Source organism: Cydia strobilella, chromosome 16 (genome assembly GCF_947568885.1).
Source record: "Cydia strobilella chromosome 16, ilCydStro3.1, whole genome shotgun sequence".
Taxonomy (NCBI): domain Eukaryota; kingdom Metazoa; phylum Arthropoda; class Insecta; order Lepidoptera; family Tortricidae; genus Cydia; species Cydia strobilella.
Genome location: NC_086056.1, coordinates 7,235,493 through 7,262,041, shown reverse-complemented (window position 1 = coordinate 7,262,041; position 26,549 = coordinate 7,235,493). Strand labels below are relative to the sequence as shown.

Genomic DNA, 26,549 nt, shown 5'->3' with positions numbered 1-26,549 from the left:
ATCCGAATCAAACACGCGTAGTGACACCGTGAGTGTAGTGTGTTTGGACAGACCAACGAGTGTGAATGCGACCGGACCAACAAGTGTGAATGCGACCGTTGGTAACGTTGAAAGTGAACGCAGCCGACGCGCAAGAATGAGGGTAGACAGAGCGCTGTCTACACAACTTTGACACCCACCCGCTATCTTTAGTCACCCGTGAACATGATGCATGTAACTGCGTCGAAATATCGGGAGCTCACAAATAATACAAAAGGTAATCACGGTCTATATCCCGGTCAATATAGGTCTAATTTGTTGCTTGAGTTCGATATATACCTACACGGCGCTTTGGGATAGATTTAATAAAATAAAAAAACAACATTAAAAAAAACTTTATTTAGAAGTAAAACCACGTTGTTATTAGAAATAAAAACTTGTATAGGTATATAATAATATTATTATGTATTACATACAAACAAGTTTCTGAAAGAATCAATACATAATTAAACTTAAATAAAATGAAAAATAAGGACGATGAGATCTAAACAAATAGTTTACTTCTTAAAACAATTAAATATAAATTATAAATAAATTACGACTTAAAAGACTAAGCTAGTCTATTTAACTAAATGTACGAATACGGAGACTAGCATGACAATAATACTGCTCTTGACGAGAAGGGCGGAGCTGGGTTCATCGCAGTCTTCGCGTTGTGTGATGCTGATGAAGTAGGGTTGGTGGAGCTCCTCCCTCGTGGCCATGTAGGTGTTGATGGCGTATCGGGCATCGTTGTTTAGTGTGCGGGTGCGACTCAGCTTGAACGCACCGACTGTAAACGAAAAATTGTATATTTTTAGAAGACTGTCAAAACATTGTTTTTAATGTATTTTTTTTTACTCTGTCCTGTTCTTGCTTTATTGCTGTTGGCCGCATTGCTACGATTTATATAGTATGTTCGTAAAAAGATTGTTATTATATTTATTTATTAATCGTAGTGTATATAGTTTATAATATATTATTTGCTTTTATAATATAGTTGTTTATTTGGTTTTTGTGTTTTTTTTTTCTCTACTTGCATCACCTACTCACCTTACCTGTTTTTTTGCCTTGTCAACACTACCCAAATGTTGTCTGGAATACATCACTCTTTAATGATAAGGCCGCCTGTTGTCTACCATAGTTTAAGTTATAATATGCTTAATATGTATGTTCTTTTTCAATTGTTATTGGTGAGCAATAAAAATATTTGTATTGTATTGTTGGTGAAGCTAATAACTACAGTACATTACCACTTATTATAACTGTAAACTAAAAAAAGGAAACAAATAAAACAGAGTATTCGTGTGGGACCTACAATGCTGTAGGTACGAGTACCTTATGCATTAGATACATACACTAGTTAAATTGATTGCGCCAGGGACAACACGGGGGGACTTTTTGACTAGGCTTAAGTTATTGAATTGTTTTTTATTGTTATACTGACATTTATTGAATAAATTTGACTTTTATGTTAAATTGATTAAAATTATACATAGGGGCCTGTTGGCGCGCTTCATCAATGATCAAAGTGATGGCATGTCTCATTAAGAGGCCGTAGTCGATTTTGGAGCAAAAATGTAAAATTGATAGATTTAGTCGTTGAAATTATACACGTTTTGTTACGTAATATCTAAATAACAAGTATTGGTTTATATTAGCACGATTTCTCATCTTGCCTATTAATAATGAGGTCGCGAGCGTGCGTCACCGGTAATGCATGAAGAGAAGGGGCATTTTTTAAAAAATCATCAAAAAATCATGGTGGTAAATTATACAAATTGATGTATAAGAATAGTTTCAGCAAATGTTGTAGATTGTTTAAGTATCAAAATTACGTTAAAATTAAGTCGATTTTCAGAGAAATTGTCACTTGTTTTGAAGTAATTTCTGGAGAAAATTGATTTCGTCTAACTTTCATTTACACTACTTCAAAGTCATAATAATAAAAATATAGTCTGATAAACGTCAAGTACAGGATATGTGTAATACAAAATGACCATGTTTAGCAGTCCAAACTTTTCAAAATTTACAAATAAGAGCGACAAAATCACTTTACGCGCGTTTACCTAAACGTCCATCAGAAAAGCAAATATTACTAATTTAGTGAGTCTGTTTTCAAAAAACAAATCTGATAAAAGGTAAGATAAGAAGACGTGCTAATAGAAACCAGTACTTGTTATTTCAATTAGGTAACAAAAGGTGTAAAATTTCACGGACGAAATCTATCAATTTTACATTTTTGCGACTAAAATCGACACCGGCCTCTTAAGACGCTTTTTAATATAGACAAATGGGGACAACTTCCAGGTTGTAGTAGGTAATAATAAACTTGCCTGATTTCATCAATAAACAAATTTACCAAATTAAAGTTTCGTACCTGTTCTCTGGAAGGAATTGATATTAGTGCAAGTATATGCCAAAGCATATCCTTCATAGTCCGTGGTTAGAATGAGGACTTCCACAGGCACAGATTCTGAAACAAAAATAATAATGTAAATGTAAATTTTAAAATTGTACCTATTATTTATAACTCGGCATCGTAAACTGCGAGCGAAATCCATTTAAATGACGTACTTTGACTTGACTTGACAAGTAACAAGTTAACAACCCTGGTACTTCAATGGATTTCGCTCGCAGTTTACGATGCCTGTTTATAACACAATGAATTAGACGGATAACGGAAGGGATAAGCGAAGTCAAATCAAACAAGAAAATGCTACAAAAAATGCAGTTTAACTGTTAAATAATGCTAATAAAAATATCTCCGACAGTCTTATTAATGGATACCTACGCAAACCTTATCTAGCAAAACCGATTCTTGCACAATATTAGTCATAATTTAAGTAACTCTTACCTTCACTGCCTTCAGCAGGTAATCTGATTGTGACCGTAGCTTCATTGACAGTAGCAGTGCCTTCTCTAACATGAAGAGTTTCGTCGCGAACTTCCCAGTGCTGCACTGAGACGCTATCACCATCAACTTCTAACCTAGTTCCGATGCATTGGCCGTCGTTATTGGCTGTGTAAGGGTATCTCTCAATGTGATACCATGTACCTGCAAACTGTAAAAACAATTGTTAAAAATAATTATTTGGGATTTGGGAACGCTTTTATTTTGCCTTTTGGAGTTAAGGAATTAGATAGATAGATAGAATACTCTTTACTGGCACAACTCAGTAAAAGATACAGCTTACAGAAAACAAATGATTAAGGATAGAGGTAGACAACAGGCGGTCTACAGTTACAATTAGTACAGATAGAAACAAAGAACTACACACTTTACTACACACACTAAAAATGTATTATTTTTAGATTTAGTAAATTGTTACTTGTAAATAAACAAAACCTATAAATCGGTAATGCGGCAAAAAAAGTTAAACATTTTGCATCTATGTTCCTCTGAGTTCCTAATGAAACATATAGTTTGTCAAAGGAATGTCTCATTTCAAACATAGACAGAGAGAATCAAAGATCTTTGTCTTACACTAATACTAGCACCCAAAAGAAAAGGATGAGTATAGTTTTTTTGTTCTTATTTACTGCCAATTTGGTTTGACCAACTATATTTACTATGATACAAAATATGTCTGCGGTACTTACTTGCGATGTATCGAAGTTTGCTTGCACAGGGATACTGGTATCGCATTGGCCAGACAGTATGACTTGCGTACTAGCGTCGTCCCTATAGTGGAAGCAGGCTGCATCTGATTGGTTGACGGCCTCATAGAACTGATCTTGCAAGACAGGGTTGGCTTCAATAAGGGGCTGCATGGCAGCTGTGGCTTCGGCAGTTAGTTCGCGAGCTTTGCTGTGTTTAGCGCTCCATACTAAAAGAATATACGACTTCATAAATATCTAAGAATTAATTGGAAAGATCTGGCAAAACGCAGTAACAACCTACACGCGTGAATAGCCTAGGTACCCTTGAAATACAGTTTACCCCTGTGGGTTACAAAGTCGGCACTTACTAACTCAGAGGGGTAAAATGTATTTTGGAACGGCGGCTGTCAAATTTATATAACAGAAAACGCATTTAACTGATTTGCAAGACCGAAGTGATCCCATAAGTGTTCAGTTTGTCAAAACAAAGTTTTTTAACATGACATTTCCACACTGTTCTGTCAAAGTCGATGCAGAGTTAGCTCGGATTAAACAGTTTTGATGGCTCTGATCTAAAAAGTCTAAGTTTCTTTCTTAATAGGAATATTTCAGTGCCTATGAGTCGTTAACACTATTATAATATTACACACGTAGTAGTCATTTTGTTTAAAAAAAATACTTACCTCGCCGGTATGTACCCGATTCAGTCGTCATATCCTCGCAAGAATAGACAAGCGAATACGTGTTGTAATCCGTGCCGAGCACAGTCCATTCTAAAAAAAAAAAAACTAAATTAAGTCTCTAAACTCCTTTATGGACATTACGAGTAGTAGTTACAAATTATTACGAGTAGTGGCTCCATCTCTAGTGATCGTGATGAGTCCGTTCTGAGTAATGACGGCGCTGCTTGTGGTCTCATTGGCCACGTTATCGTAAACGCTGGCCTCGATGACGTTGTAGGAGCCGTCGCTCGCTTGCTCGAAGGTGGCGCTGGTGCACTGGCCCGGGGAGCTATCAGTGGGGTAGCGTTCGATCTCATGCCACCAGCCTAGGTACTGTTGGAAAAGAGTATACTCATGATACTGCAAGAAGACGCCCAGCCTACGGAAGAAGAGAGCCCTGTCTACTGCCATTTCAATCGGAATTAAACTCTGACTATCTCGTAAAAGAAGAGTATTTATTTAGTTGTAAATTAGAGTTGGTTTTTCATAAAGATAGGATAAAGTTACGATAATTAATAATAAAGATAGGATAATTATTTGTTTTAATTTTATTAATACCATACCCACCGACCACCGACCATAGTTACTCAAACAGATATGTAGAGGTTTTCCAAGTCATATTGCAAAATATTTTAGCAAAATCTTTTACGGCGATTTAAGGAAAATGTGCAAATGCCTGCTGCGTCTAATAGGGATGATGACGCTTGTTTCAATGTTCAAAATTTAAGTAATTTTTTAACTTCCAAAAAGGAAAAAAGTAAGGTTACCATTCGCTTCCTTACATTTTATCCAAAAAGAAATTGTATTGCAACTATATATACGTAAATGCAATATTTCACTGACAAAAACGCAATTTTCTTGTTTAATACATTAAAAATGGGCTCTTAGTGACCTTGACGTCACGTTCACTTATCGTTTTGTTAGGAGCGTTTCGCGGGTGAAGTACGACTGTCGGACTTTGACTATCATTTCTGACTTTTGTATTGCTTTAATGCAATGGGTCCCATATAGACATTTGATCCTAAAAATAAACCCGATCGATTGATACCATTAATGAAAATTTGTCATCTAGCCTATTACAACCAACTTCAAGTCTTAGGGCGTCTGCTAGCTGGCGAGCGTGCACGGAACGGACGCACGTGCGTGAGTGCCATTGTAAGTAAAATCCGCCGCACGCGTCCGCGTCTGTTAGCGTTGCTCATACTGTTTTTCGTTAACCTGCTCACCCTCTCCGTGCACCTTCGCCAGCTAGCGGACGACCTTAGCATTCAAGAACGTAATTTGAGGCCCGGGGAAGGACATTGGGTAGTTTTCCACACTGACGAAGTCGTCGACAGAAGCTAGTTATGTCATAAATCATATTATATTTACCCGAGAAGCTTCGAATCCCTGCATGCCGGTTACTTCTCCGCAGGCTCCAGGGAACAACACAGATTCTCCAGGTACTGGTTCTGGTACGTAGAAGCAGTCCTGGTCTGTGTGCGTTTGGGTCTGGTAATAATCTCCGAGCAGACCCTGCGTGCTGCTGATGATGGTGTTGATGGCATCATTTGCTTCAACAGTCAGGGCCGGTGTTCTGCTCAGTTTCCAACTGTACACTACAAAAATACAAGTTTTTTAAAAACAAAAATAGGTGGAGGGATGTATTGTGTGTTATTGACAACAAACTTGTAGAGCGAGCTGCAAAACTGCATGGACACATTATGAATCGAATACATTTATAGTGGCCATGCACTTTTGCAGCTGGGTGTACATTGCAAAGCATTTCACCAAGTAACAGAGATCACACTTGGACGACTGTCGAACATAAAAAATATAATAAGTACGCTGTATGAATATAGCAGAGAATAATAGTTTTGTTCAAGAACAATACTATCATTATTCGTATTAAAGGTTATGGACTTACCTCTACTAGTACCATCGCCTAGGTTACGACAGGCGTAAACTAGGGAGTAAGTAGTGTAGTCAGTGCCAAGGATATAGGTTGGCAGCACAGATTCCTCTGAAAACGCCAAAAAGAATGTAAAAGCTTGCCAGTGTTAAATAAAGTTCAGTTTAGAGATTATTTTTAACGACCCGCCCCGGCTTCGCACGGGTTACACAAAATCTTTACAACTTGTACACTAAAACCTTCCTTAAGAATTACTCTATTGATAGGTGAAAACCGCATCAAAATCCGTTGCGTAGTTTTAAAGATCTTAGCATACATAATAAGGGACAGACAGACAGCGGAAAGCGACTTTGTTTTATACTAATGTAGTGATAAGTATTTATAATAAATAAGTTCAGTGTCAGTGTTCTAATAGGTATTACTATTTAAAATGTTAACACCGTGCAGCGCAGAACAAAAAAAAAAAAAACAATTGGAACGCTTCGATCAAAAATCAAAAGCACTGTTACGGATCATTGTTAAGGATAATTCCTTAACATTGAGAAAACTACTTTAATATAGGATACAGAATAATACCAACCTCCGTTTTCCAACACTACTGTGATTGTGACGAGTCCGGTGCCCAAAGCTGAAAGGCGACCGATAGCATTCTGTACCCTCAGAGTTTCGTTGGCAACCATTGTGTTCCGAATGGTAACGACGCCATCAACAAGGGAGTACTCTGCTCGCGGGCAGGTGCCGAACTGAGATTCGACGGGATATCTGGCGACATCGTACCAGTGGCCAAGATACTGAAAAAAAAAAGACTTGTTAAAAAGACAAGTGTGCAGAACTTTCGAATTAATTTTCTTAAACATTTCGTACGGTGATTTCATATGGAAATCAATATTTTAATTAGTGGTCTGCAATATATTGATAATACAATTTATTTTAACTCTTGTTTTAGATTTATTTATTTCATAATATAAAATTACAATATAAGGTTTAGAGAGTAAATAGCGAGCAGCGAGATTTTTACAATAATTATCTGTACACGATTTCATTGTCAAGGCGATTAAGATGAAAGGGGACGACCGCCTCGAAACCGGTTTTCCATACAAATGTATTCCCCATTTTCCTCTCTGGATATTAACATAATTGAAAATATTTTTACACAATTTGATATATTTTAATCATAGCTATGCTCGACCGTTTGATTTTTTTCGATTTTTTAATTATTATAAGAGTTAAGAGCGATAAAATCCATGGTTTCATACAAATTTTTAAAAGCTCCTAACTTATAATAAAGTAAAAATCGAAAAAAATCTAAATGTCGGGCATAGCTATGATTAAAATACATCCAATTGTGTGAAAATATTTTCTTTAATGTCGTGTCTTCAATATCCAGGGAGAAAAATGAAGACTACGTTTGTATGGAGAATCGACCGTCCCCTATCCTCTTAAGTGCAAATATTTCATTCCAAAACAGTTAATATTAAAAGTATGCGTTTAATTATACATATAATTAAAAGTACCGCCTTTATGGTGTTAGTTTGTTGGCGGAAGGTAACTTTTTATTCAAATCAATAGTGATTTATGATAAAAATATGAATAAAAATTGGTTTTTAAAAACACTTACATTAGTAGGGTTGAAACTGGCCACACCGCTGACAGCGGGGCAGTTGCCAGGCAAAACAATAGCCTCGGGGGTCCCTTCAAAGACCGGGTAATAGAAGCAGTCCGAACTAGTTTGACCAGTAGTCTGGTAATATCTTTCTAAAAGGTCTAAGGTGTCGGTAACCACCTGAGATATTCTGTCATTGGCAGCCTGCGAGAACCCTAATTGCGATTTGCTGAGTTTCCAACTGTAGACTGCGAAATGAAATAGGTTAGATTTACATGCCTACATATTTATCAATACAAATAAATTAGGTTAAGCACATACTTTGTCTATTGTTAGTGCCTTCAATGTTTTCGCAGCCATACATCAAAGCAAATTCATTGTAGTCGGTATCCAAGATATACAATGTCGTTGTGTAGGAAACTGGAAATAATAAAAATAGGTTAATTTAAAGCGAATTTTTAACTTTAGTCATAATCAGCGTACCGTGGGTTATATACAATAATATATCACATTTAAGTGATTGTAACAAACAGTGTTCTCTAAGGTAATACTGAGCAAAAAGAGTAAAAGAGTCTACCAAATTTTATAAACTTACTAATACGGGGTGTTTTTATCATCCAATTGGAAACCCAGTTATTATGTTACCTACTTTTAACTTTAAATTCCATTTCCTCTCAATAGCTGAGCTGCCTCTGTTTGCGTCTCATGATATGGGCACGGGCAGCATCCGTGTTCCAGAATCCATTTGCTCCGTTATAAGACATACAATAATGATTTAACTTACGGCCAGCTCCATCGCTAAGAGTAGCAGTCAAGGTTCCACTGCCGTCAGTAGCCAGGGTGGCGGTGCCTGACACTGTAGTCAGTCGCTCGTTGTAGACTATGGTCTGGGTCAACGTGAAGGTATCCTGAGTAGTGGATGTGAACTGGATTGCGGTACAGTTGCCGCTCTGGCGAGCAGACGCGAACCGGGCAATCTCGTACCATGTTCCCGTAAACTAAAATGAAATAATAAAAAAATTAAATAAATCCCACGGTAGAGAATGTCCGCAATTTGTGCTATTATGTATTGTGCAATAAAGATAAAATGTTTGTTCTATTATGTATTGTGCAATAAAGATAAAAAAATAAATAAAAAAAGCGGTAGAAGTAGGCGATTTTATCGAGAAAAACAATATCACTATTTTTAAATAACCATTTAAAGGACATAGAAAAATAATAACTTTATAACATAAACAATATAAACAGACTTATTGCCAGCAAGTTGTATTCTTTTCTAGCAGTAACACATTCATATAGTGCAAAGAAAAATATGGATAGATTTATTTTAATATCAAAAAAAATTACGCTATGATGCGTTAAATATTTAATGACACTGTTTGCACTGACACTGTGTGCCCTTAAAAAATTGTCGGGTAAAAAAAAATACAATTTTACTTACTTGTATAGCTTGGAAGTTTGCTACTGGCGTAACAGTTCCACACTCTCCTTCAAGAATTATAGGATCGCCAGCAGCGATATCGGGGTAGACGAAACATCCGTCAGCAGATTGGTCAACAGTTTCAAAGTACTGTTCATCCAGTACTTGAACTAGACTCATAGCGGTTGTGATAAGATCGGCCGAGGCCTGTGACAGGATTTGGTTTCTGCTCAGTTTCCAACTGTACACTGTAAGAGTAAATTAATATTAGCATAAGTAAAAGTCACTCGCTATCGTAATAAAATTATCTCGTTATGGTTATTAAATTATTTATTATCGTAATAAAGATTATCCTGCTATTATATATGGACCATGCAGTTACAATTAAAATGATTATAACACTTATGTGTACCATGGATTGCAGTAAATAAATGAAAAAATGAAAATATGGATAGTTTACGGGAGTTGCATTAAAACTGATATTTTTCTGGATAGCTAACAGTTTTTTTATAATGCACCAGAAACCTTTTATTAAGAACATACCTCGGAATCTAGGGGCATAATTTATTGGCAGGTAGAGAGTTCCTATATCAATAAACTCAATTATCAATTCTTCTCCCATGTGATCGCTCCAAGTTTTGTTTGTAAAAATACAATTATATTGAAAGTATTAACTTATTTCCTTGGCGCACTCCGTGATATCAATCGTAGCTTAGGTACAGAACTTTTTAAACATACCTGCTCTACTTGCAATAGCAGTATCCAGTTGAACACAACTGTAGACCAAAGCGTAGTTCTCGTAATCCGTAGCCAGGATCCAGTAAGGGAATTCGATAACTGTAAAAATATTTATGATGTATAAATAAGTTTTGTGTTAAACTGAAATAGTGAAAAAAATACTTTGTATAAGTATTACATAAATGTTTTACTATTGGGCCATTAAAAGCAATTCTTATGCCAAGCCATCTATCTTAATGATCCTTACGTTGTCCGTCAGCAGTCATAGTGAGCGAGAGTCTACCACTTCCATCAGTAGAGACCAGAGTAACACTGCCACTAGACGAAGTTAATGTTCGATCAACAACCTGATTAGAAACCAAATTGAGGGAGTTGCCAATGCCTGTGCTAAATACGTGGTTGACGCAGGTTCCGGTCTGTTGCTCTTTTGGATAGGCTTCTACTTCATGCCATGTGCCGGTGAACTGAAGACAGAAATTTGTGATGCCATTAAAATTAGCATTTTGTTTAATTTGAGGCATTTGTGTTTATATTATAAATAACACAAGTAGTGACGATATTCGTATATCAAACCAAAGTAAACTATAATAAATATTTAAAAAAAAGGTATGTATTTAACTATTTATAAACACAATTTGGGTAACAAACTTCAAAAACTATTAACATAAACGTTCACGATAAACTCAAGTACTGAACGGATTTTCATGCGGTTTTCACATGTCAATAAGTAGGTGATTTTGATATATTATGTTCCGTAGTTATAAAACGGACGCATTGTTTGGAAACACATAGGTACCACTGGTTCTAGAGCATTGTATAATTTTTGTTTTATGGGTCGTAATGTATCAATAGAAGAGTCTAATAATATTCTTATAAATTTTTAGCTGGAGCAATTCATCGGGTAGTTGTTGGTATAAATATATTGCTTACCGTGGCTAGGTTAAAGCTGGGAACGGCAGCGATAGTGTTGTCACACGTGCCAGGAAAAACCACAGGCTGTCCTGATTGGTAAACGGGGAAGTAGAAACAACCATTGGCACTCTGGTCGGTAGCTTGGAAATACGCGGTGTTCAAATCGAGAAGAGAGGCGATCACTGTGTTGACTTCAATTTGTGATTCAGCAGATAGTTGTTGATCTCTGCTTAAGATCCAAGCGTTAACTGTAAGAAATATGAAAGTTGATTTGCCATTTTGGATAAAATATTATTAAATTTTAGTATCAATATAATTTATAGGTTCCGTTTATGTGCTCAGGCATTAAGGATGACTCACGCAAGAACGGTCCGGGCCCGGGCCGAGGCGTCCGACAGTTCGTTTTCTATAGAAAGCAACACGTGATCATCGACTCCGATCCGGATTGTTCAAGCGTGAATCATCCCTTTATGACAACCTTAAGGAACCACCGCAGTTTTGTACTTTTCCTTTTGTTTTAATGGCTGTCACATAGGACCCGGGACAGGCTTCGCCACTTAAACCACGCTGCTTGAGTTCTATGACAGACGTCTGCATGTATATCTGCGTCAGATGTTATAACTGATGCCAAGTATTTAAACCTTTTGACCTTCGGTACAGGTAGGTCGCCGATGTATACATTTTTGTCAGTTTGGGCATTAAAAGCAGTGCATATATTCGGTTTGCTCCTGCTAACACGAAGACCATTTTGTTCCAATACCTTAACCCAAGATGTAAGCTCTCTTTGCATATCTTCTGCTGATTTACTGGCGAGTACTATATTGTCTGCATAAAGCATGCACCATGGCAGTGGCATTTGCAGGTCCTTTGTTAAATAGTTCATGACTAAATTAAACAATAGAGGGCTTATTGCGGAGCCCTGGTGAACACCAACTTTGATTTCAAAGGGGACGCTATTGCCAGCTGGGCTTTTGACTTGAGTTGTGCAATTATGGTACATATCCCTGATTATGTCGATATATTTTTTGGGAATGTTCTGCGCTCGCATCGATTGCCAAACTAGTTTTTCTTGTTGATAGATGCCGATTACGCTAAGTTTTGGCAGTGACAATGTAAACAATGTATTCTTACCTTGTTTCTGGGTTGTTGATATATCAATACAAGAGTACGATACAGCGAAGGTGGTGTAGTCGGTTTCCAGGATTAGAAGTTCTTGATCAACTTGCACTGGAAATTACAAATAATAGTTTAAATGTACTAAATGTACTAATGTGATAATTTAATAAGTAAGTAACTACTTAGATACATACCTTGGATTGGTACGTACAGTGAAGGAAATTGATTCCTGTGCCATTTCGTAAATATATTGTCACAGTGACTGTAATATGACATCCCTAGTGACTTTCATATTGAACATTATACCTAGATTTTTATTGCAGCAAAAACAAGGGATTGACAAAATGAAAAATCGACATAACTGTTATCGATATCAACTGTATACACAATATTAAAAAATGATAGCTACCGCCAAATATAGGTATTAGGACACGTTGGTTATCTTCTTTATTATATTTGCGATTTTCTGTGACCTTAGTGTTTTTGTTTTTATATTCAGGTCCTTAATACTAGAGAGGAAAGGCACATTATGTTTTTATTGTTTTTATTCATCTTTGATTTTGACATGCTTATTGATAATAGGTTTAACTAAATTACAATTTATCAAGGACTCGTTATTGCTACAGGAAAAGTTCTAGGTCTATTGATTATCATACGAAGCGGCCAAGAAACCAGATTCTTTGTTTGTACACATAAATCACTCGATTTTTTGTGAAACTGCTGTTAAGTAAGCATGTCAAATTGCAAATTGCAAAAATCAAATTACAAATAATACTTATAGATATCTGAAGCCTGAGAGACACTATATTATTTTGTTTAATTTCAAAGCTGCCCTTCATTTAAATCGTAACTCTCATAGCATATGTTCCAGTTTTTAATAAAAAATACAGCGGGTTAGATGTAAACACCCGTGTCACCTAACTTCCCACCTAATGCAAACGCTGCTCAATGGGTGAAGAATTTAGATATTATAATATAATCGATTTTAAGCGATTCTGTAGTAAATCAACGATTATACATACCTCCTCCTACATTCAAAATCACGTTTAATCTTCCAGATTGGTCGGTGCCGATGAGTGTTGCAGTTCCAGTAATTGTTTCCAGTCGCTGGTTGAGTACTTGGCTGTTCACTACGTCGACTGTCGTTCCTATTAGCGTGTATTCGGCCCTTGCGCAGGTTCCAACTGCGTTGGCGGAATAGTAACTCGAGGTCTCGTGCCATATGCCTGAGAACTGAAAACTTTGGTTTAATATTTAGCCCGATGGATATTGATGCCATTATGTCATCAGTGTGATTCATAAGAGAACTATGTCAATCATTGCGTTATCATGGGCCAGCTCAGTATAATCATCGTATTTACCCTAATCGCGATAATGAAAAATTGTCGGATGTTCAGTGAAAGTAGACCAGCTGGCTTAGCACGGTAGCATTTTTATCGCCTGTCACCATGCCTGTCACGTTCTAACAAGTAGGTAAGTGCGAAAGTGACAGGCATTGTGACAGGTGATAAAAATGCAACCATGCTAACACCGCAGGTACTACATATTTAGTTCTTTATTATCTTATTAATTTAGCTATACATATATTCCGTCATTCTCTATCAGTCAACCATGTAAGTACACAAAACAACTCTTGAAACTTACATATAACCATTGCTTTATGTTGTAAAGAAAGTAGATATCATCATCATTGTGTCCTCTTTCATCAATAGGATAATGATAATTCAAATCCCTTCCTCATAATCTCGACAATTACGTTGACGGCTTGTAAGGTACCTAGGTGATATTCAGTATCGCAAACTTACGCTGGTTACGTTAAAATTTTGTACGACTGGTATAGAAGCAGTGTTACACTGTCCATCCAGTATCACAGGCTGGTTTGCCCCTATCACGGGCAGCTGAGTGCAGGCTGTCGTGGAATGGTCGATGGCTGTCAGGTCGCTCACGCTGAGACTGATAGCTGCGAGCAAGGTGTTGGCCGCAGTCAAGGTTGCTGCGGTGTCATACGAGTTAACTGCTCGGCCCAGTTGCCAAATGTTTACTGAAAATTTTTAACAGTTAGTTTACTGGGTTTCTTATATACTGTTTGTTATAATAAGTAATTAATGTGGACATTAACTTTAGTTTAAAATCTGTCGACTCTGTCGTACAGCTCTTTATATACCTAGTCCGTGTACAAATAAGGCTGTACCAGGGCTGTACCGACTCGGGAGTATCAATTTTAAGTATCCGCACCATATTTGACATAGCACTTGGTGTAGGTACAGTCAGCTGCAGAGAAAAGCTACCCCACGTCCATACAAATTTACAGAAATTTGCGTACAAACATAGCGTAGACGAATAACGGACGTTAGTAGCAAGTGATGTACATAATGTAGGTACTTTTGAACATTTTGGTTGGTCTTAAATATTTTTTGATTTGTCTATTATTATGTCGAAAAACACCAGCGATTGGTAAGAAACTTTAATTTCTTAACTAAAACAAAGTCAATAGTTTAAAAACATTCCATGATAAAGTATATTAGCTACTTACATTCTCTTTGTGTTGTGTTAATATCAACACAGTTTATGGCAATGGCGTAGTTATTATAGTCAGATCCGAGTACCCAGAAGTCAAATGCTGAAATAAAAATGTACATGTATTTTTTTTCTTTCATAAAGTAAATTATTTATAGTATTTTGATAAATATGAAAATATGTGATCAAGCCCGAACAGTGTAAAACATTTGTTTTGGAAAATATTTAGTAACCAATAGCAAAAACGATGTTTATGTCAATATGGCGAAATTTAAAAAACCGGCCAAGTGCGAGTTGGACTCGCGCACGAAGGGTTCCGTACCATTACGCAAAAAACGGCAAAATAATTACTTTTTTTGTATGGGAGCCCCACTTAAATATTTATAATATTCTGTTTTTAGTATTTGTTGTTATAGCAGCAACATAATTACAACATCTGTGAAAATTTCAACTGTCTAGCTATCACGGTTCTTGAGATACAGCCTGGTGACAGACGGACAGACAGACAGACAGCGAAGTCTTAGTAATAGGATTCCGTTTTTACCCTTTGGGTACAGAACCCAGTCTATTTCAGAAAGGTAATGATTGGCATGAATGATTGAATTACTAATAATTTACTTACGGGTGGTAGAACCGGTCAACGTTATGCTAAACTGGGCCGTGCCAGTAGTAAGAATGGCCGTGCCAGTTGAGGTCTGCAGGAAGTTGTTCACCACCGACGGGTTGGAGTAAGAAATGGCATTGTCGGTACCGACGGTAAACGCCAGGTTAGAACAGTCGGCATTCGACGCCGTAGACTTGCCAATTTCGTACCATGTTCCGGTAAACTAGAAATTAAACACGATCAATATAACATTTAAAACTTTCGCTGTTTGAACACATATTTAATCACATTTACAAACGGGTCTAACCCGTTTGTAAATGTGATTTAATAAACATGTTCAAGTTTAAACCGTAAGCCGTAATCTAAAAACAGAGTGGTGCCCAAGATACCGCAAAAGACGACAAGGCCCCCAACGTCGCAGATGGGAAGATGATATTAAAGAAGTAGCAGAGACTACATGGATGAGAAAAGCACGTGATCGTGAATTGTGGAAATCTTTAGGGGAGGCCTATGCTGAGAAGCAAAACTATCAAAACAATAAAGTTTGCTAGTTTTATATTATTACTTAATGTTAAACATCATAGTTTAGAATTAATCGTAGATTTTAAGATGCAATGTAACACACTTTTAAGATGGTTAAATAAAGGCTTATTATTATCTAAAAACAGCAGCTGCATGACAGAGATTAACAAAAGTTGTGAGAAAAACTTAATCAAAGATAACCTGTCGAAAATAGTACCATAAAACCACTACTAAGATCCAACACTACTACAATAGGTACAGTCGAAGGCAAAAATATCGATACAGATAAATGGGTCAAAAATTTCTAAGGTGTAAGAGCGTACACATATTTTTGAAACTTTGGGAATGTATATATATTTATGCCCTTGACTGTATCTATCGTAAAACCACCTAACAATAGTCCAAAATCTCCCAACTATGGTCCAAAATAAACTCACATTATGCTGGCAGCATCAATTATGATATCATGATATGTATTTAATATCATAAATATCATAATAGGGTTGTTGACACATGTTAAATTTTATAACTAAATCTAGTTAAATAGGTAGAAAATGAGCAATTTATCACAATAAATTGTTTTTTTTTTTAAATATATGGGAATAATAATTATTATTATTATTCAGAGCCCACTGTGTCACACTGCTTGGCAAAGGCCTCCCCCTGTTTTTCCACTCGTCAGAATCGTCGATGTCGACGGGAATAAAAAAAAAATACAAAACCTGTTTAAAAAAAAAAAATTTTTTTTTGCTTCCAAATAGAAGAAAAATAATGGTACCATTCGATTGCTTACATTCCATTAATGAAATTATATTTCAACAATATACATAAACGCAATATTTCACCGACGAAATCGCAATTTCCTTGTTTTCCATACATCATAATTGATGAGTTTTTTGACTATTTCAAATATGGCTAGATTCTGACAATTGTAATTAGATTAAGTATGACATTTGTTTTTAACGTTGTAATTATAAGAAGTGACATGTAGATTTATTAGCATTATTAATTCCATGTAGCATAGCTCGCGTTTGTGTTTTTTGCATGCCAGTTGCTGGTGAAGTATGCATGTGCTTCTTAGTTACTAAGTCCATCTTCTGTACCATATTTTAAGCAAAATAAAGATATTTGATATTTAATATTCAGTTTATAAGCGTTTCGCATTGCCTTGCCATTGATTTTGTGTATTTGTTAACGGCATATGTAATATGTAATATGTAAATATGTAAATATGTTCCATAAATGACTTATGACTTAAAATGCGATTGCCAGACTTTGACCACCATTTGTGACTTTTGTATTGCTTTAACACAATGGGTGCCTTACAGACATTTGATCCTCAAAACAAACCTGTTCGACTGATAGCATTAATAAAAAATTGTCAAATACCCTATTGATGCTGGCAATACACATTGGCGTTTTTGGCCCAATTCGTATTGCATCTTTTTCTTCAATATACTTAATATGTAATTATTGTACGAGTATATATCGTAAACGAGACATAGCCTTATAACGCGATAATAAACCATGAAGTCAAATCGACCAAATATTCAACTACCAAATATTCAAGTCCCACAACCATCATCCCCGCGTGCCTCATAATTGTTGTAGGTGGCGCATTTTATTAATTTTTAACCGATTTCAAGATTTCAAAGGAGGAGGTTCTCAATTCGGTTTTTTTTTTTTTTTTTTTTTTTTTTTTTTTTAATGTTTGTTACTCCATAACCGTCATTTCTGGACCGATTTTGAAAATTCTTTTTTTGATTGTAAGTATATACATACAGATTAGTTCCGTTTTTGTCAAAAAGCAGTTCTGATGATGGGATCCATGAGGAATCGAGGGAACTCCTCAAATGTTAAAGGCATACATATAGTGATTTTAGTATTTTCATCAACAAATCAAGCACTTACATTTAAAAAAGTGACACTTGATGAAGTGGAACTGCTGATGATGATCAGAACGGAACACTTCAATGACGCATAGTTCACGTTTGGCGATTTGTCCTCTTCGTTATGTTTGTTAAGCAAGTTAGGTTTTCAAGAAACATTTTTGTCAAGCTCGAGTTCTGATGATGGGATCCATGAGGAATCGAGGGAACTCCTCAAATATGAAAGGCATACATATAGTTATTTTTGTATTTTTATAAACAAATCCAATACTTCCATTTTAAAAAGTGACATTTGATGAAGTGGAACTGCTGATGATGATCAGAACGGAACTCTTCAATGACGCATAGTTCACGTTTGGCGATTTGTCCTCTTCTTTATGTTTGTTAAGCAAGTTAGGTTTTCAAGAAACATTTTTGTCAAGCTCGAGTTCTGATGATGGGATCCATGAGGAATCGAGGGAACTCCTCAAATGTGAAAGGCATACATATAGCGATTTTTGTATTTATATCAACAAATCCAGCATTTCCATTTTAAAAAGTGACATTTGATGAAGTGGAACTGCTGATGATGATCAGAATGGAACTCTTTAATGACGCATAGTTTACGTTTGGCGATTAGTCCACTTCTTTATGTTTGTTAAGCAACTTAAGTTTTTAAGACATATTTTTGTCAAGCTCGAGTTCTGATGATGAGACCCACGAGGAACCGAGGGAACTCCTCAAATGTGAAAGGCATACATATAGTGATTTTTGTATTTTCATCAACAAATCCAGCATTTACATTTAAAAAAGTGACATTTGATGAAGTGGAATTGCTGATGATGATCAGAATGGAACTATTCAATGACACATAGTTCACGTTTGGCGATTTGTTCTCTTCCTTATGGACCCAAACCCAAACTTGGACCCGGACCCGGGTCTGAACATGGATCCCAACTCGGACCCGGACCCGGACCGAACTCTGACCCAAACCTGGACCCGGACAGCCGGACACGGACCCGGACTCGGATCCGGACCCAGACCCGGACCCGGAAATGCTACTAGAAAAGTGGGTTTGGTGGGTGGGTGTGTTTTGAACTGCGATTCTCACAGAACAGAACTGCTATTAGAAAAGTAGGTTAGGTTAGGTTAGAGCTGTGACCCTTACAGAAACGAAATGCTACCAGAAAAGTAGGTTAGGTTAGGTTAGAACTGCGACCCTTACAAAAACGAAATGCTACTAGAAAAGTGGGTCTGTTTACCTCCTTTTCTACATAATTAGGCAAAAGATGCTGTCTTTTTCATTTCATTGTCTGGAATCTAAGAATGCTTTCAGCGGCATCCCCCATTGAAGTCGGTTTTTTTTTTTCTTAAAAATTATGTTTTTTTATTTAACTTTATGCCAGAGCGCTGTCATAGGCACAAAAGAAGATCTAAAGCATAATTAAGGCATTATAGGCATTATCTTATTTAAGGGTGTCGTTATGTGTACCTTAAATTGCCTTTAGAGAAATTAAAATTTTTAAAAAGTAAACTAGATGTAGATGGCGCCATTAAATAAGAATATGCTTAAAATGCTTTAACATATTACGCTTTAGATATATTTATGTGCCTATGACAGTGGTCAGGCAAGTTTAATTTAACGTTTCGTAATTTTAAATAACAGTAAGGTGAGAGTATCCATACGCAAATATCTACAACGTAAAAATAATAATTATCACGATCTACTTATACAACTAAGACGATTCTCGCGGCATTGTATGGCATGGCGTTATTTTTGTTGTTGCCAGCATTCTCCAGTTACTTGCCTGACTATACCTTGCTTGATTCAACAAATCACTACAACCTACTTATGTCAGAGTCATCAAGTTCACCTTCATATAAACTGACAATCTGTTGTAAGTTAGGATTTATCTATATCTTTAACCGACTATGCCCACGGTCCATATCGCAGATTATATTTTCATAAAAAACTACTCAAGATAAACTGTGTTTGATGATATTGAAGCACAGTTTCATTTGTGCGATAATGGTAACTTATCAGTACAGATAATTACGGAATTCTGGTAAAACTCCGTTACTGAAGCTCAATTGGAAAAACACATTAAAATTCAAACTGAAATAGATATCATACACCTAAGAGAAAGTGACCCAGTCCAAAAACACAAATCAAAATATTTCATTAAATAATTTGTTTGTTCCCGAGTTGAATATTAAAATTCGGTTTGAAAATATAATATACAGTCGAAGGCAAAAATATCGATACAGACAAATGACTCAATAATATGTGAACACGACTTTATTGCTTAAGGTGTAAGAGCGTACACATAATTTTGAAACTGGGAATGTATAATTATATATTTATGCCCTTGACTGTACGTGTACATAGGTAGGTGAAATCGCGCGGAGCCATTTCAGATTATTAGAATCTTAGTTTTGAGTCACAACGTAAGAAAACGTACAAACAAATAGTATATAAATATAATTGACACACATATATATACCTAGGTACATTTGTGATAAGTGGCAATGTTACGGCCTCACTGTTTACTTTTGAAGTTTCCCAGTTTTTATTGGCAGCGGCTTTGTCAACTATCACCAAAGTTAGCGATATTATAGTCGTTCAGATGATAATGATGAAGGTTACCAATTACCAAACAGTAATCAGTAAAAAAATACAGAATTGGGCCCCAGTGTGCCATTGACGTTTTAAAATGTAATCAATGTTATCATACATGATCTAGAAGTGTCATCACAATGGAGATTTATCAGTATTTTCCATTGAGATACTTAGATTTGAAATGTTCGTAACCACGTGTTCTCTTTTCTAGGAAAACGAATTAATATATAGGTATTTCAAATATGACATTTCTGACTATGGGATAAACTATGAATTATTGTTTCTGTCCATGGGCGTGGGCTATCTTTTGGAAGCTTCTTCAAAAGCCGCCAGACGCCCAGATCAAGTAATAAGGACAGTACAACAAACCAACTAGACAGGTTTCGTTGCTGTTGAAATCGTTGACCATTTTCCGGAGCTAGCTCGTATTCTATAAGCGAGTGTTGGCGACGTGGTATAGTATTCAATGGCGCTTCAATGTATTACTTCTGCACTCTGATAATTAATGTTGATGCATACTAAAAGTTGCACTTAACTGATATTGTGGTATGCTACCATTTTAATTTATTTTTGAATTTGCCATTTAAAACAAAAAATCACAGACCACGAGAGATACGAATTATACGAAATGTAATAACCTAAAAGTTTATTCATTGTTTTTAGGGTTCCGTACCCAAAGGGTAAAAACGGGACCCTATTACTAAGACTCCGCTGTCCGTCTGTCCGTCTGTCACCAGGCTGTATCTCATGAACCGTGATAGCTAGACAGTTGAAATTTTCACAGATGATGTATTTTTGTTGCCGCTATAACAACAAATACTAAAAAGTACGGAACCCTCGGTGCGCGAGTCCGACTCGCACTTGGCCGGTTTTTTTTTATTTGTGACGTTTTTAACCAAAAGGTACCACATTGTCGCGTGTCGATAAGGTTGATTTCTAATTGAAGCTATATGGAAGTAACGCCTTACTGACAAGCGACAATAAGTACCCTTTTGGTTCAAAATGGCACATTTATTCTTATCAAAATATTCACGTTCACGATTTTTGTACTCTGGCATTTTGCTTCATAATATTTCTACAAAAAAGTTAATCTCCTTAGTATATTTTTTTAAGTATTTAGTAATATTGGGAATTCATGGGGCTTAGCAACGGCCTGTCGCCTAATTCAGTTTGTAGCTTAGAATAGCAAAGGAAGCAGATAATTGTGCCGGGGGGTGACATTAATGGAAACGGCATGACCGGTGAATCGATCACTTACCGAGTTCAAAACGAAGTTTTGCATCGAACTTATTGAACTACATTGTCCTTGTTGCACTATTTGCGCACTTCCCACACTAGCGAGCCCCAGCAACCCAACCACCAATAAAATCATTCTGTGCATCTTATGATCACCACTCACGGCACGAGACCTAACACTACAATGGTTGTGTATCTCCCCGTTTATCATTTTTATACAATAGCTTATCGATTCTTTTATCTTAGGTTATAATTATTCGCTAATCTGATGATAGGTGAGATTATTAGTATTGGACTTTATACTTATGTAAACCGTGGTGTCTTGTGAATCCCCTGCAGAATCGTATAATGCCGTGTTCGAAACTGTTGCTTTATGCGTTTCTGAAGACAGGTCTATAGAACAGCTTGGTAAAATAATAATAAAAAACCGGCCAAGTGCGAGTCGGACTCGCGCAGGAAGGGTTCCGTACCATTACGCAAAAAACGGCAAAAAATCACGTTTGTTGTATGGGAACCCCCCTTAAATATTCATTTTATTCTGTTTTTAGTATTTGTTGTTATAGCGGCAACAGAAATACACCATCTGTGAAAATTTCAACTGTCTAACTATCACGGTTCATGAGATACAGCCTGGTGACAGACGGACAGACAGACGGACAGACGGACAGCGGAGTCTTAGTAATAGGGTCCCGTTTTTACCCTTTGGGTACGGAACCTTAAAAATCATATTCTAAGAAAAAATAGTTCTATTAGAAAATACAGGGTGCCCCTAGCCATTGGACACTGCCGAATTTTACATATTTACATATGGTATTTAGAACCAGTATACAAAGTATCATAACAACCGGTGTAGCGGTTACGAAGAAACAAATTACGATTTTTTACTTTGGAGCAGCCTGTATGTTAGTAGCTCCTAAGGTTAAAATCGTATAAAACCTTCTTCGACCTTTTTGATTAAGTATCCTTTTTATTTATGACACTAATAAAATTCTGACTTTTGACAAATGTCATCATAGCCGCACATTTTCGAACAAATTGTCAAAAGCACTGCCAATGATTTATACAGAATGTTTCTTTTTGTTGGCGATTATCGGAAACTTCTTTCATAATTTGTTTTTATCCTTTGTTCTAATTAAAAAAAAAATTACGTTAGAACATTCCTGAGAAGTAACGTGGGATTTCAGGGTTTGTCCAATGGCTAAGGACAGTCTGTATAATAACAGCCCATTGGTATGGATTATATTTTTTTAGGATGTTTAACTATTATGTACTTGTACTACTATCTTTGTACATATTATTATAATTGAATACTAAATGTCAGTTAACTCTCTCTCTCTCTCTCTCTCTCTCTCTCTCTCTTCGCATTTTTGAAGTCTATTTATGGCACGACATATGCCGAGTAATGAGTTGCATCCCATTTGGTGTACAGTCAAGGTATTAAATATCGACAAGGACAAAGTGGCAAAAATATGTATACACGACCTTATTGCCCACGCATTAAGGTAGTGTGTACATATTTTTGTCAATTTGTCCGTTATAGACACGGACAAATTGCCTAAAATATACCTTTAGTACCTTAACTGTACTTACTTATATCTGTTAGGTATATGTTTTTTTGTTATTTTTAATATTTTAGAAAACGCCCAAATACAAAATAAATCCAGTCTGTAGAAATACTTCGCCTGAGTACCGAAACATCGCTATAGCGATACAGAATATCGAGAATCATCTCCGCTAGTGGTCGACAACACAATTACTCAATTGAAATGGGCGTAATTTGCTAAATCACCCGCGTCCTCTAAGCTTTCCACTGCTTATCAGCCGATGTTATTGCACTGCAGGGGGCTTCGCTTACCTGATCAATCAATCAATCAATCAATTGTGTTGAATATTTATTGCATAATCACAACTTATGATCCATAAGTAATAAATATATTAATCTTGTTTACAGGTGTTATATTATTATCATGCCTTAATATCTTGTAAAATTCTAAGTTTTTAAAAATGTATTGAAATCGAGTAAAAGAAATAGAATATAGTTGATTCTTTTTTCGCTTGATTTAATAGATACTATACGAGTCTATTTTATTCAATGAGATACCTTGAAATCGCGCCTATCATCATTAAAATTAATTCTTATTTACTTCCTTACTTGCTCCTCTGGCGCAGCGACCCAAAGTGTGTCTTGGCCTCCAACACGACAGTTCGCCACTGATCCCGGTCCTGTGCAGTTTCTTGCCAGTCTTGGACCTGGAGCTCGCGCAGATCAGCGTCCACCACATCTGCCCATCGGTACCTAGGTCGCCCGGCCGGGCGGCGTGCTGTCGGTTTTCCCTCAAACGCTCTTTTCACCGCCCGATCGGCTCCCATTCGCTCCAGATGTCCGAGCCACCGAAGCCTTTGCGCCTTTGTCACACCAATGATGTTTGGTTCAGCAACTAATTGTTCAATTTCGGCGTTTTTGCGGATTCTCCAACTGCCATCGGGTCTCTGCGTTGGACCGAGGATTTTGCGGAGAATCTTCCTCTCAGCCACCAGCAGCTTACTTTCCTCCTTCAAAGTTAGTGTCCAGGCTTCACATCCGGATGTTAAAATACGTCGGATTACGGTCTTGTAAATTCGGATCTTAGTGTTTCTGCTGAGAAGCCTGGACACCAAGGCATTCTGAATGCGAATGTCGATTTCCTCGTCACGGGTATTGTTGTCGTTGATCGAACAGCCTAGGTATTTAAATTTGGCCACCCCTTTAAACACGGTCTCTCCGACATGTAGATCTGCAGGTTTGCCTCGATCGGGTTTATAACGTCGCATGTGGAGATACTCGGTCTTACCGTAGTTTATACCTATGCCTACTTTCAACGCTTCAGTCTCAAGGGTCTTAGTCGCCACCTGGACCCCTGCTCTACTACTACCCAAAAGAGCCAGGTCATCTGCATACCCCACTACCATATGCTTTCCATTCAGCTCTAGTCCGAGTTCCAAATCTAGAACTTTTCTGAGGACGTGCTCCAGCACTAAATTAAAAAGCATTGGCGATAGAGCATCGCCCTGTTTTAACCCTGTGTCCACCGAAAACGCATCCGTCAGATCGACCCGTACTTTCATATTACTGACCCTCGTTACAGCCTCAACCATGGTGACTAACTTGTTAGGGATGTTGAAGTTCCTCAGTATGGTGTATAAAGAGTCCCTGTCTATGCTGTCGTATGCCTTAGCGAAGTCTACGAACATTACGTGTACAGATTGTGCATATTCCCATCTCTTCTCCATGATCTGTTTTAAGAGGAAAATCTGGTCAACCGTACTGCGATTTCGACGGAACCCACACTGATAATCACTGAGAATCTTTTCCGCGTACGGTTCCAGCCTTTTGAGGAGTACGTATGACAACAACAACAATTCAACAACAACAACAATTCTTTATTTACGTCACTAGTATTTACCACTTCAAATATAGATTTTGTCTACGTCACACGTTTAAGGTTTAATGTTTATTATACCAAACGGTCAAACTATAGAACTTTAGATTCGGCGATTTATCAGAGTGCAACGCTGCGAGGCTGCGCTTCCATGTACCTGAGCGCTTCTAATAGATTTGCGATCTCGGGGGTAGCTGTGGAAACGACTCGAGTTGGCTGTAGGTTTAATAGTTAGTCCAGTTCAGTCAGTCACTAGTCTTGACTGAGAGTCCTCAGCCATTTTATTGATGTTGCTTTTTGGAAGGCTCACCCTGTGAAAGGCAAGCATTTTTCACGTTCAGCAATATCAAATATTAAATTACCTTTCGAGTGATTTTGGATTAAAATAGAATAAATTTACGATATTATGATAATATTGGTCCAATTGTTCTTACTTCTAATCAATTGGACTCTTGAAGCGTGCTCGACTGCGGTTAATCTTTCCATGAATATCTTTTTTTAGACGCTATAGGTCTACCTACCGTTAACCTGAGGCAGTTGGTGAGAACTTGATTTGTAATATGTTAAGTAAGTAAAAATCATGGTATAATAATATACTCCGTCTGGTAGTCCTGGTACTCTCTTCCGAGACTCGCGAACCACGTGACTGACACAAGCCACAGCACGATGACGTAGGCTTGAGTCAGTCACGTGGTTTGCGAGTCTCGGAGGAGAGTACCAGGCGGAGTATATTATTATACCACGAGTAAAAATGTAATATATAAACAAGTTTTAGTCTCAAGTCTCAAAGGCCAGCTTACCTTACCTACCTTCTACTAGAAAATCACTGTCCAAATTCTTTACCAGCCTGAGATAAGTATTAGGTTAGTGTTACAGTTTTTATAGTCAACACATATGCCAAAACTATCATTCATTCATTTCGATAAGTTCTATCCTCGCTATTGTTCATGCTCCAATTGCTCCATTTTTTGTCGACTGATTTGTTCCACATCATCCGCCCTTTCGAGGCCATAATTATCAATTCAATACCTTGCTATTACTTCAATCAGATCATTTTTTGTGTCTTGAAATGAATAGCCCTATAACTGAGCGGCGATATACATTACAATAAAATACAAATCCTCTATATTGCTCAACCTCAAAAACATTTACAGAGAGACACACATAATCACACAACACATAAGAACACACAACAACACACAACAACACACAACACATAAGAACATATAAGAACACACAACAGATAATAACACACACATAACACTACGTACGTTACGTACGTTATTAGTCAACAGCCAGTCTTATCGCTAAACAGATCGCTCTTTGTTGTTACCTCTCTGTCTCCATGTGCTTACTTCTTTTTTTTTTTATATGCACCTATATCAAATTAACATAGACGAATAATTGATAGAATATAGAATATTATATAATCTTCATTGCATATCTCAATATAGAAATACAGCTTTAGAAATAACAATTGATTACAGATTTAGGCAGATTACAGGTGGGTTTATCGCATGTATAACAGCATAATATATTATTTGTGGACATTATTACGATTTCGTCGGTAAGTGATTTATTTGAATTTTAATTTTAAGTAGGTACTAAAAATATTTTACACAAAAAAAATATAGGTACGGGATCGTTAGTCAGCTCTAGCTTTACAGAATTCATGAATCAAGTAAGTATATATTAAGTATCTAGAATCCAAATTTCGTTTTACATTATTACTTACCGTAA

At 36.7% G+C, this 26,549-nt stretch overlaps 1 protein-coding gene across 1 annotated transcript; it reads right to left on the bottom strand.

The window, feature by feature from the left end:
• Nucleotides 1–517: 517 nt before the first annotated feature.
• On the bottom strand, nt 518–21,628 carry LOC134748235 (uncharacterized). The gene is made up of 22 exons (XM_063682955.1): nt 21,413–21,628; nt 15,163–15,367; nt 14,557–14,643; nt 13,829–14,064; nt 13,046–13,256; nt 12,039–12,134; nt 10,926–11,155; nt 10,243–10,459; nt 9,996–10,094; nt 9,279–9,505; nt 8,622–8,835; nt 8,159–8,257; nt 7,853–8,085; nt 6,815–7,025; nt 6,250–6,345; nt 5,715–5,941; nt 4,469–4,676; nt 4,305–4,394; nt 3,622–3,848; nt 2,876–3,083; nt 2,399–2,494; nt 518–811 (listed from the first exon to the last, which is right to left on the bottom strand). The coding sequence occupies exons 1-22, from the start codon at nt 21,599–21,601 to the stop codon at nt 600–602; spliced, it is 3,918 nt and encodes a 1,305-aa protein (XP_063539025.1). The 5' UTR covers nt 21,602–21,628; the 3' UTR covers nt 518–599.
• Between the last annotated feature and the right edge of the window lie 4,921 nt (nt 21,629–26,549).

Excerpts from the sequence above, each read along its gene's own strand:
- LOC134748235 (XM_063682955.1), bottom strand. The coding sequence starts at position 21,601 with ATGATAAACGGGGAGATACACAACCATTGTAGTGTTAGGTCTCGTGCC. Across the intron at positions 14,644-15,162 it reads GTTGACCGGTTCTACCACCC|CATTTGACTTCTGGGTACTC; the intron begins GTAAGTAAATTA and ends TTTTTATTTCAG. Across the intron at positions 13,257-13,828 it reads AAAATTTTAACGTAACCAGC|TTCTCAGGCATATGGCACGA; the intron begins GTAAGTTTGCGA and ends CAAAGTTTTCAG.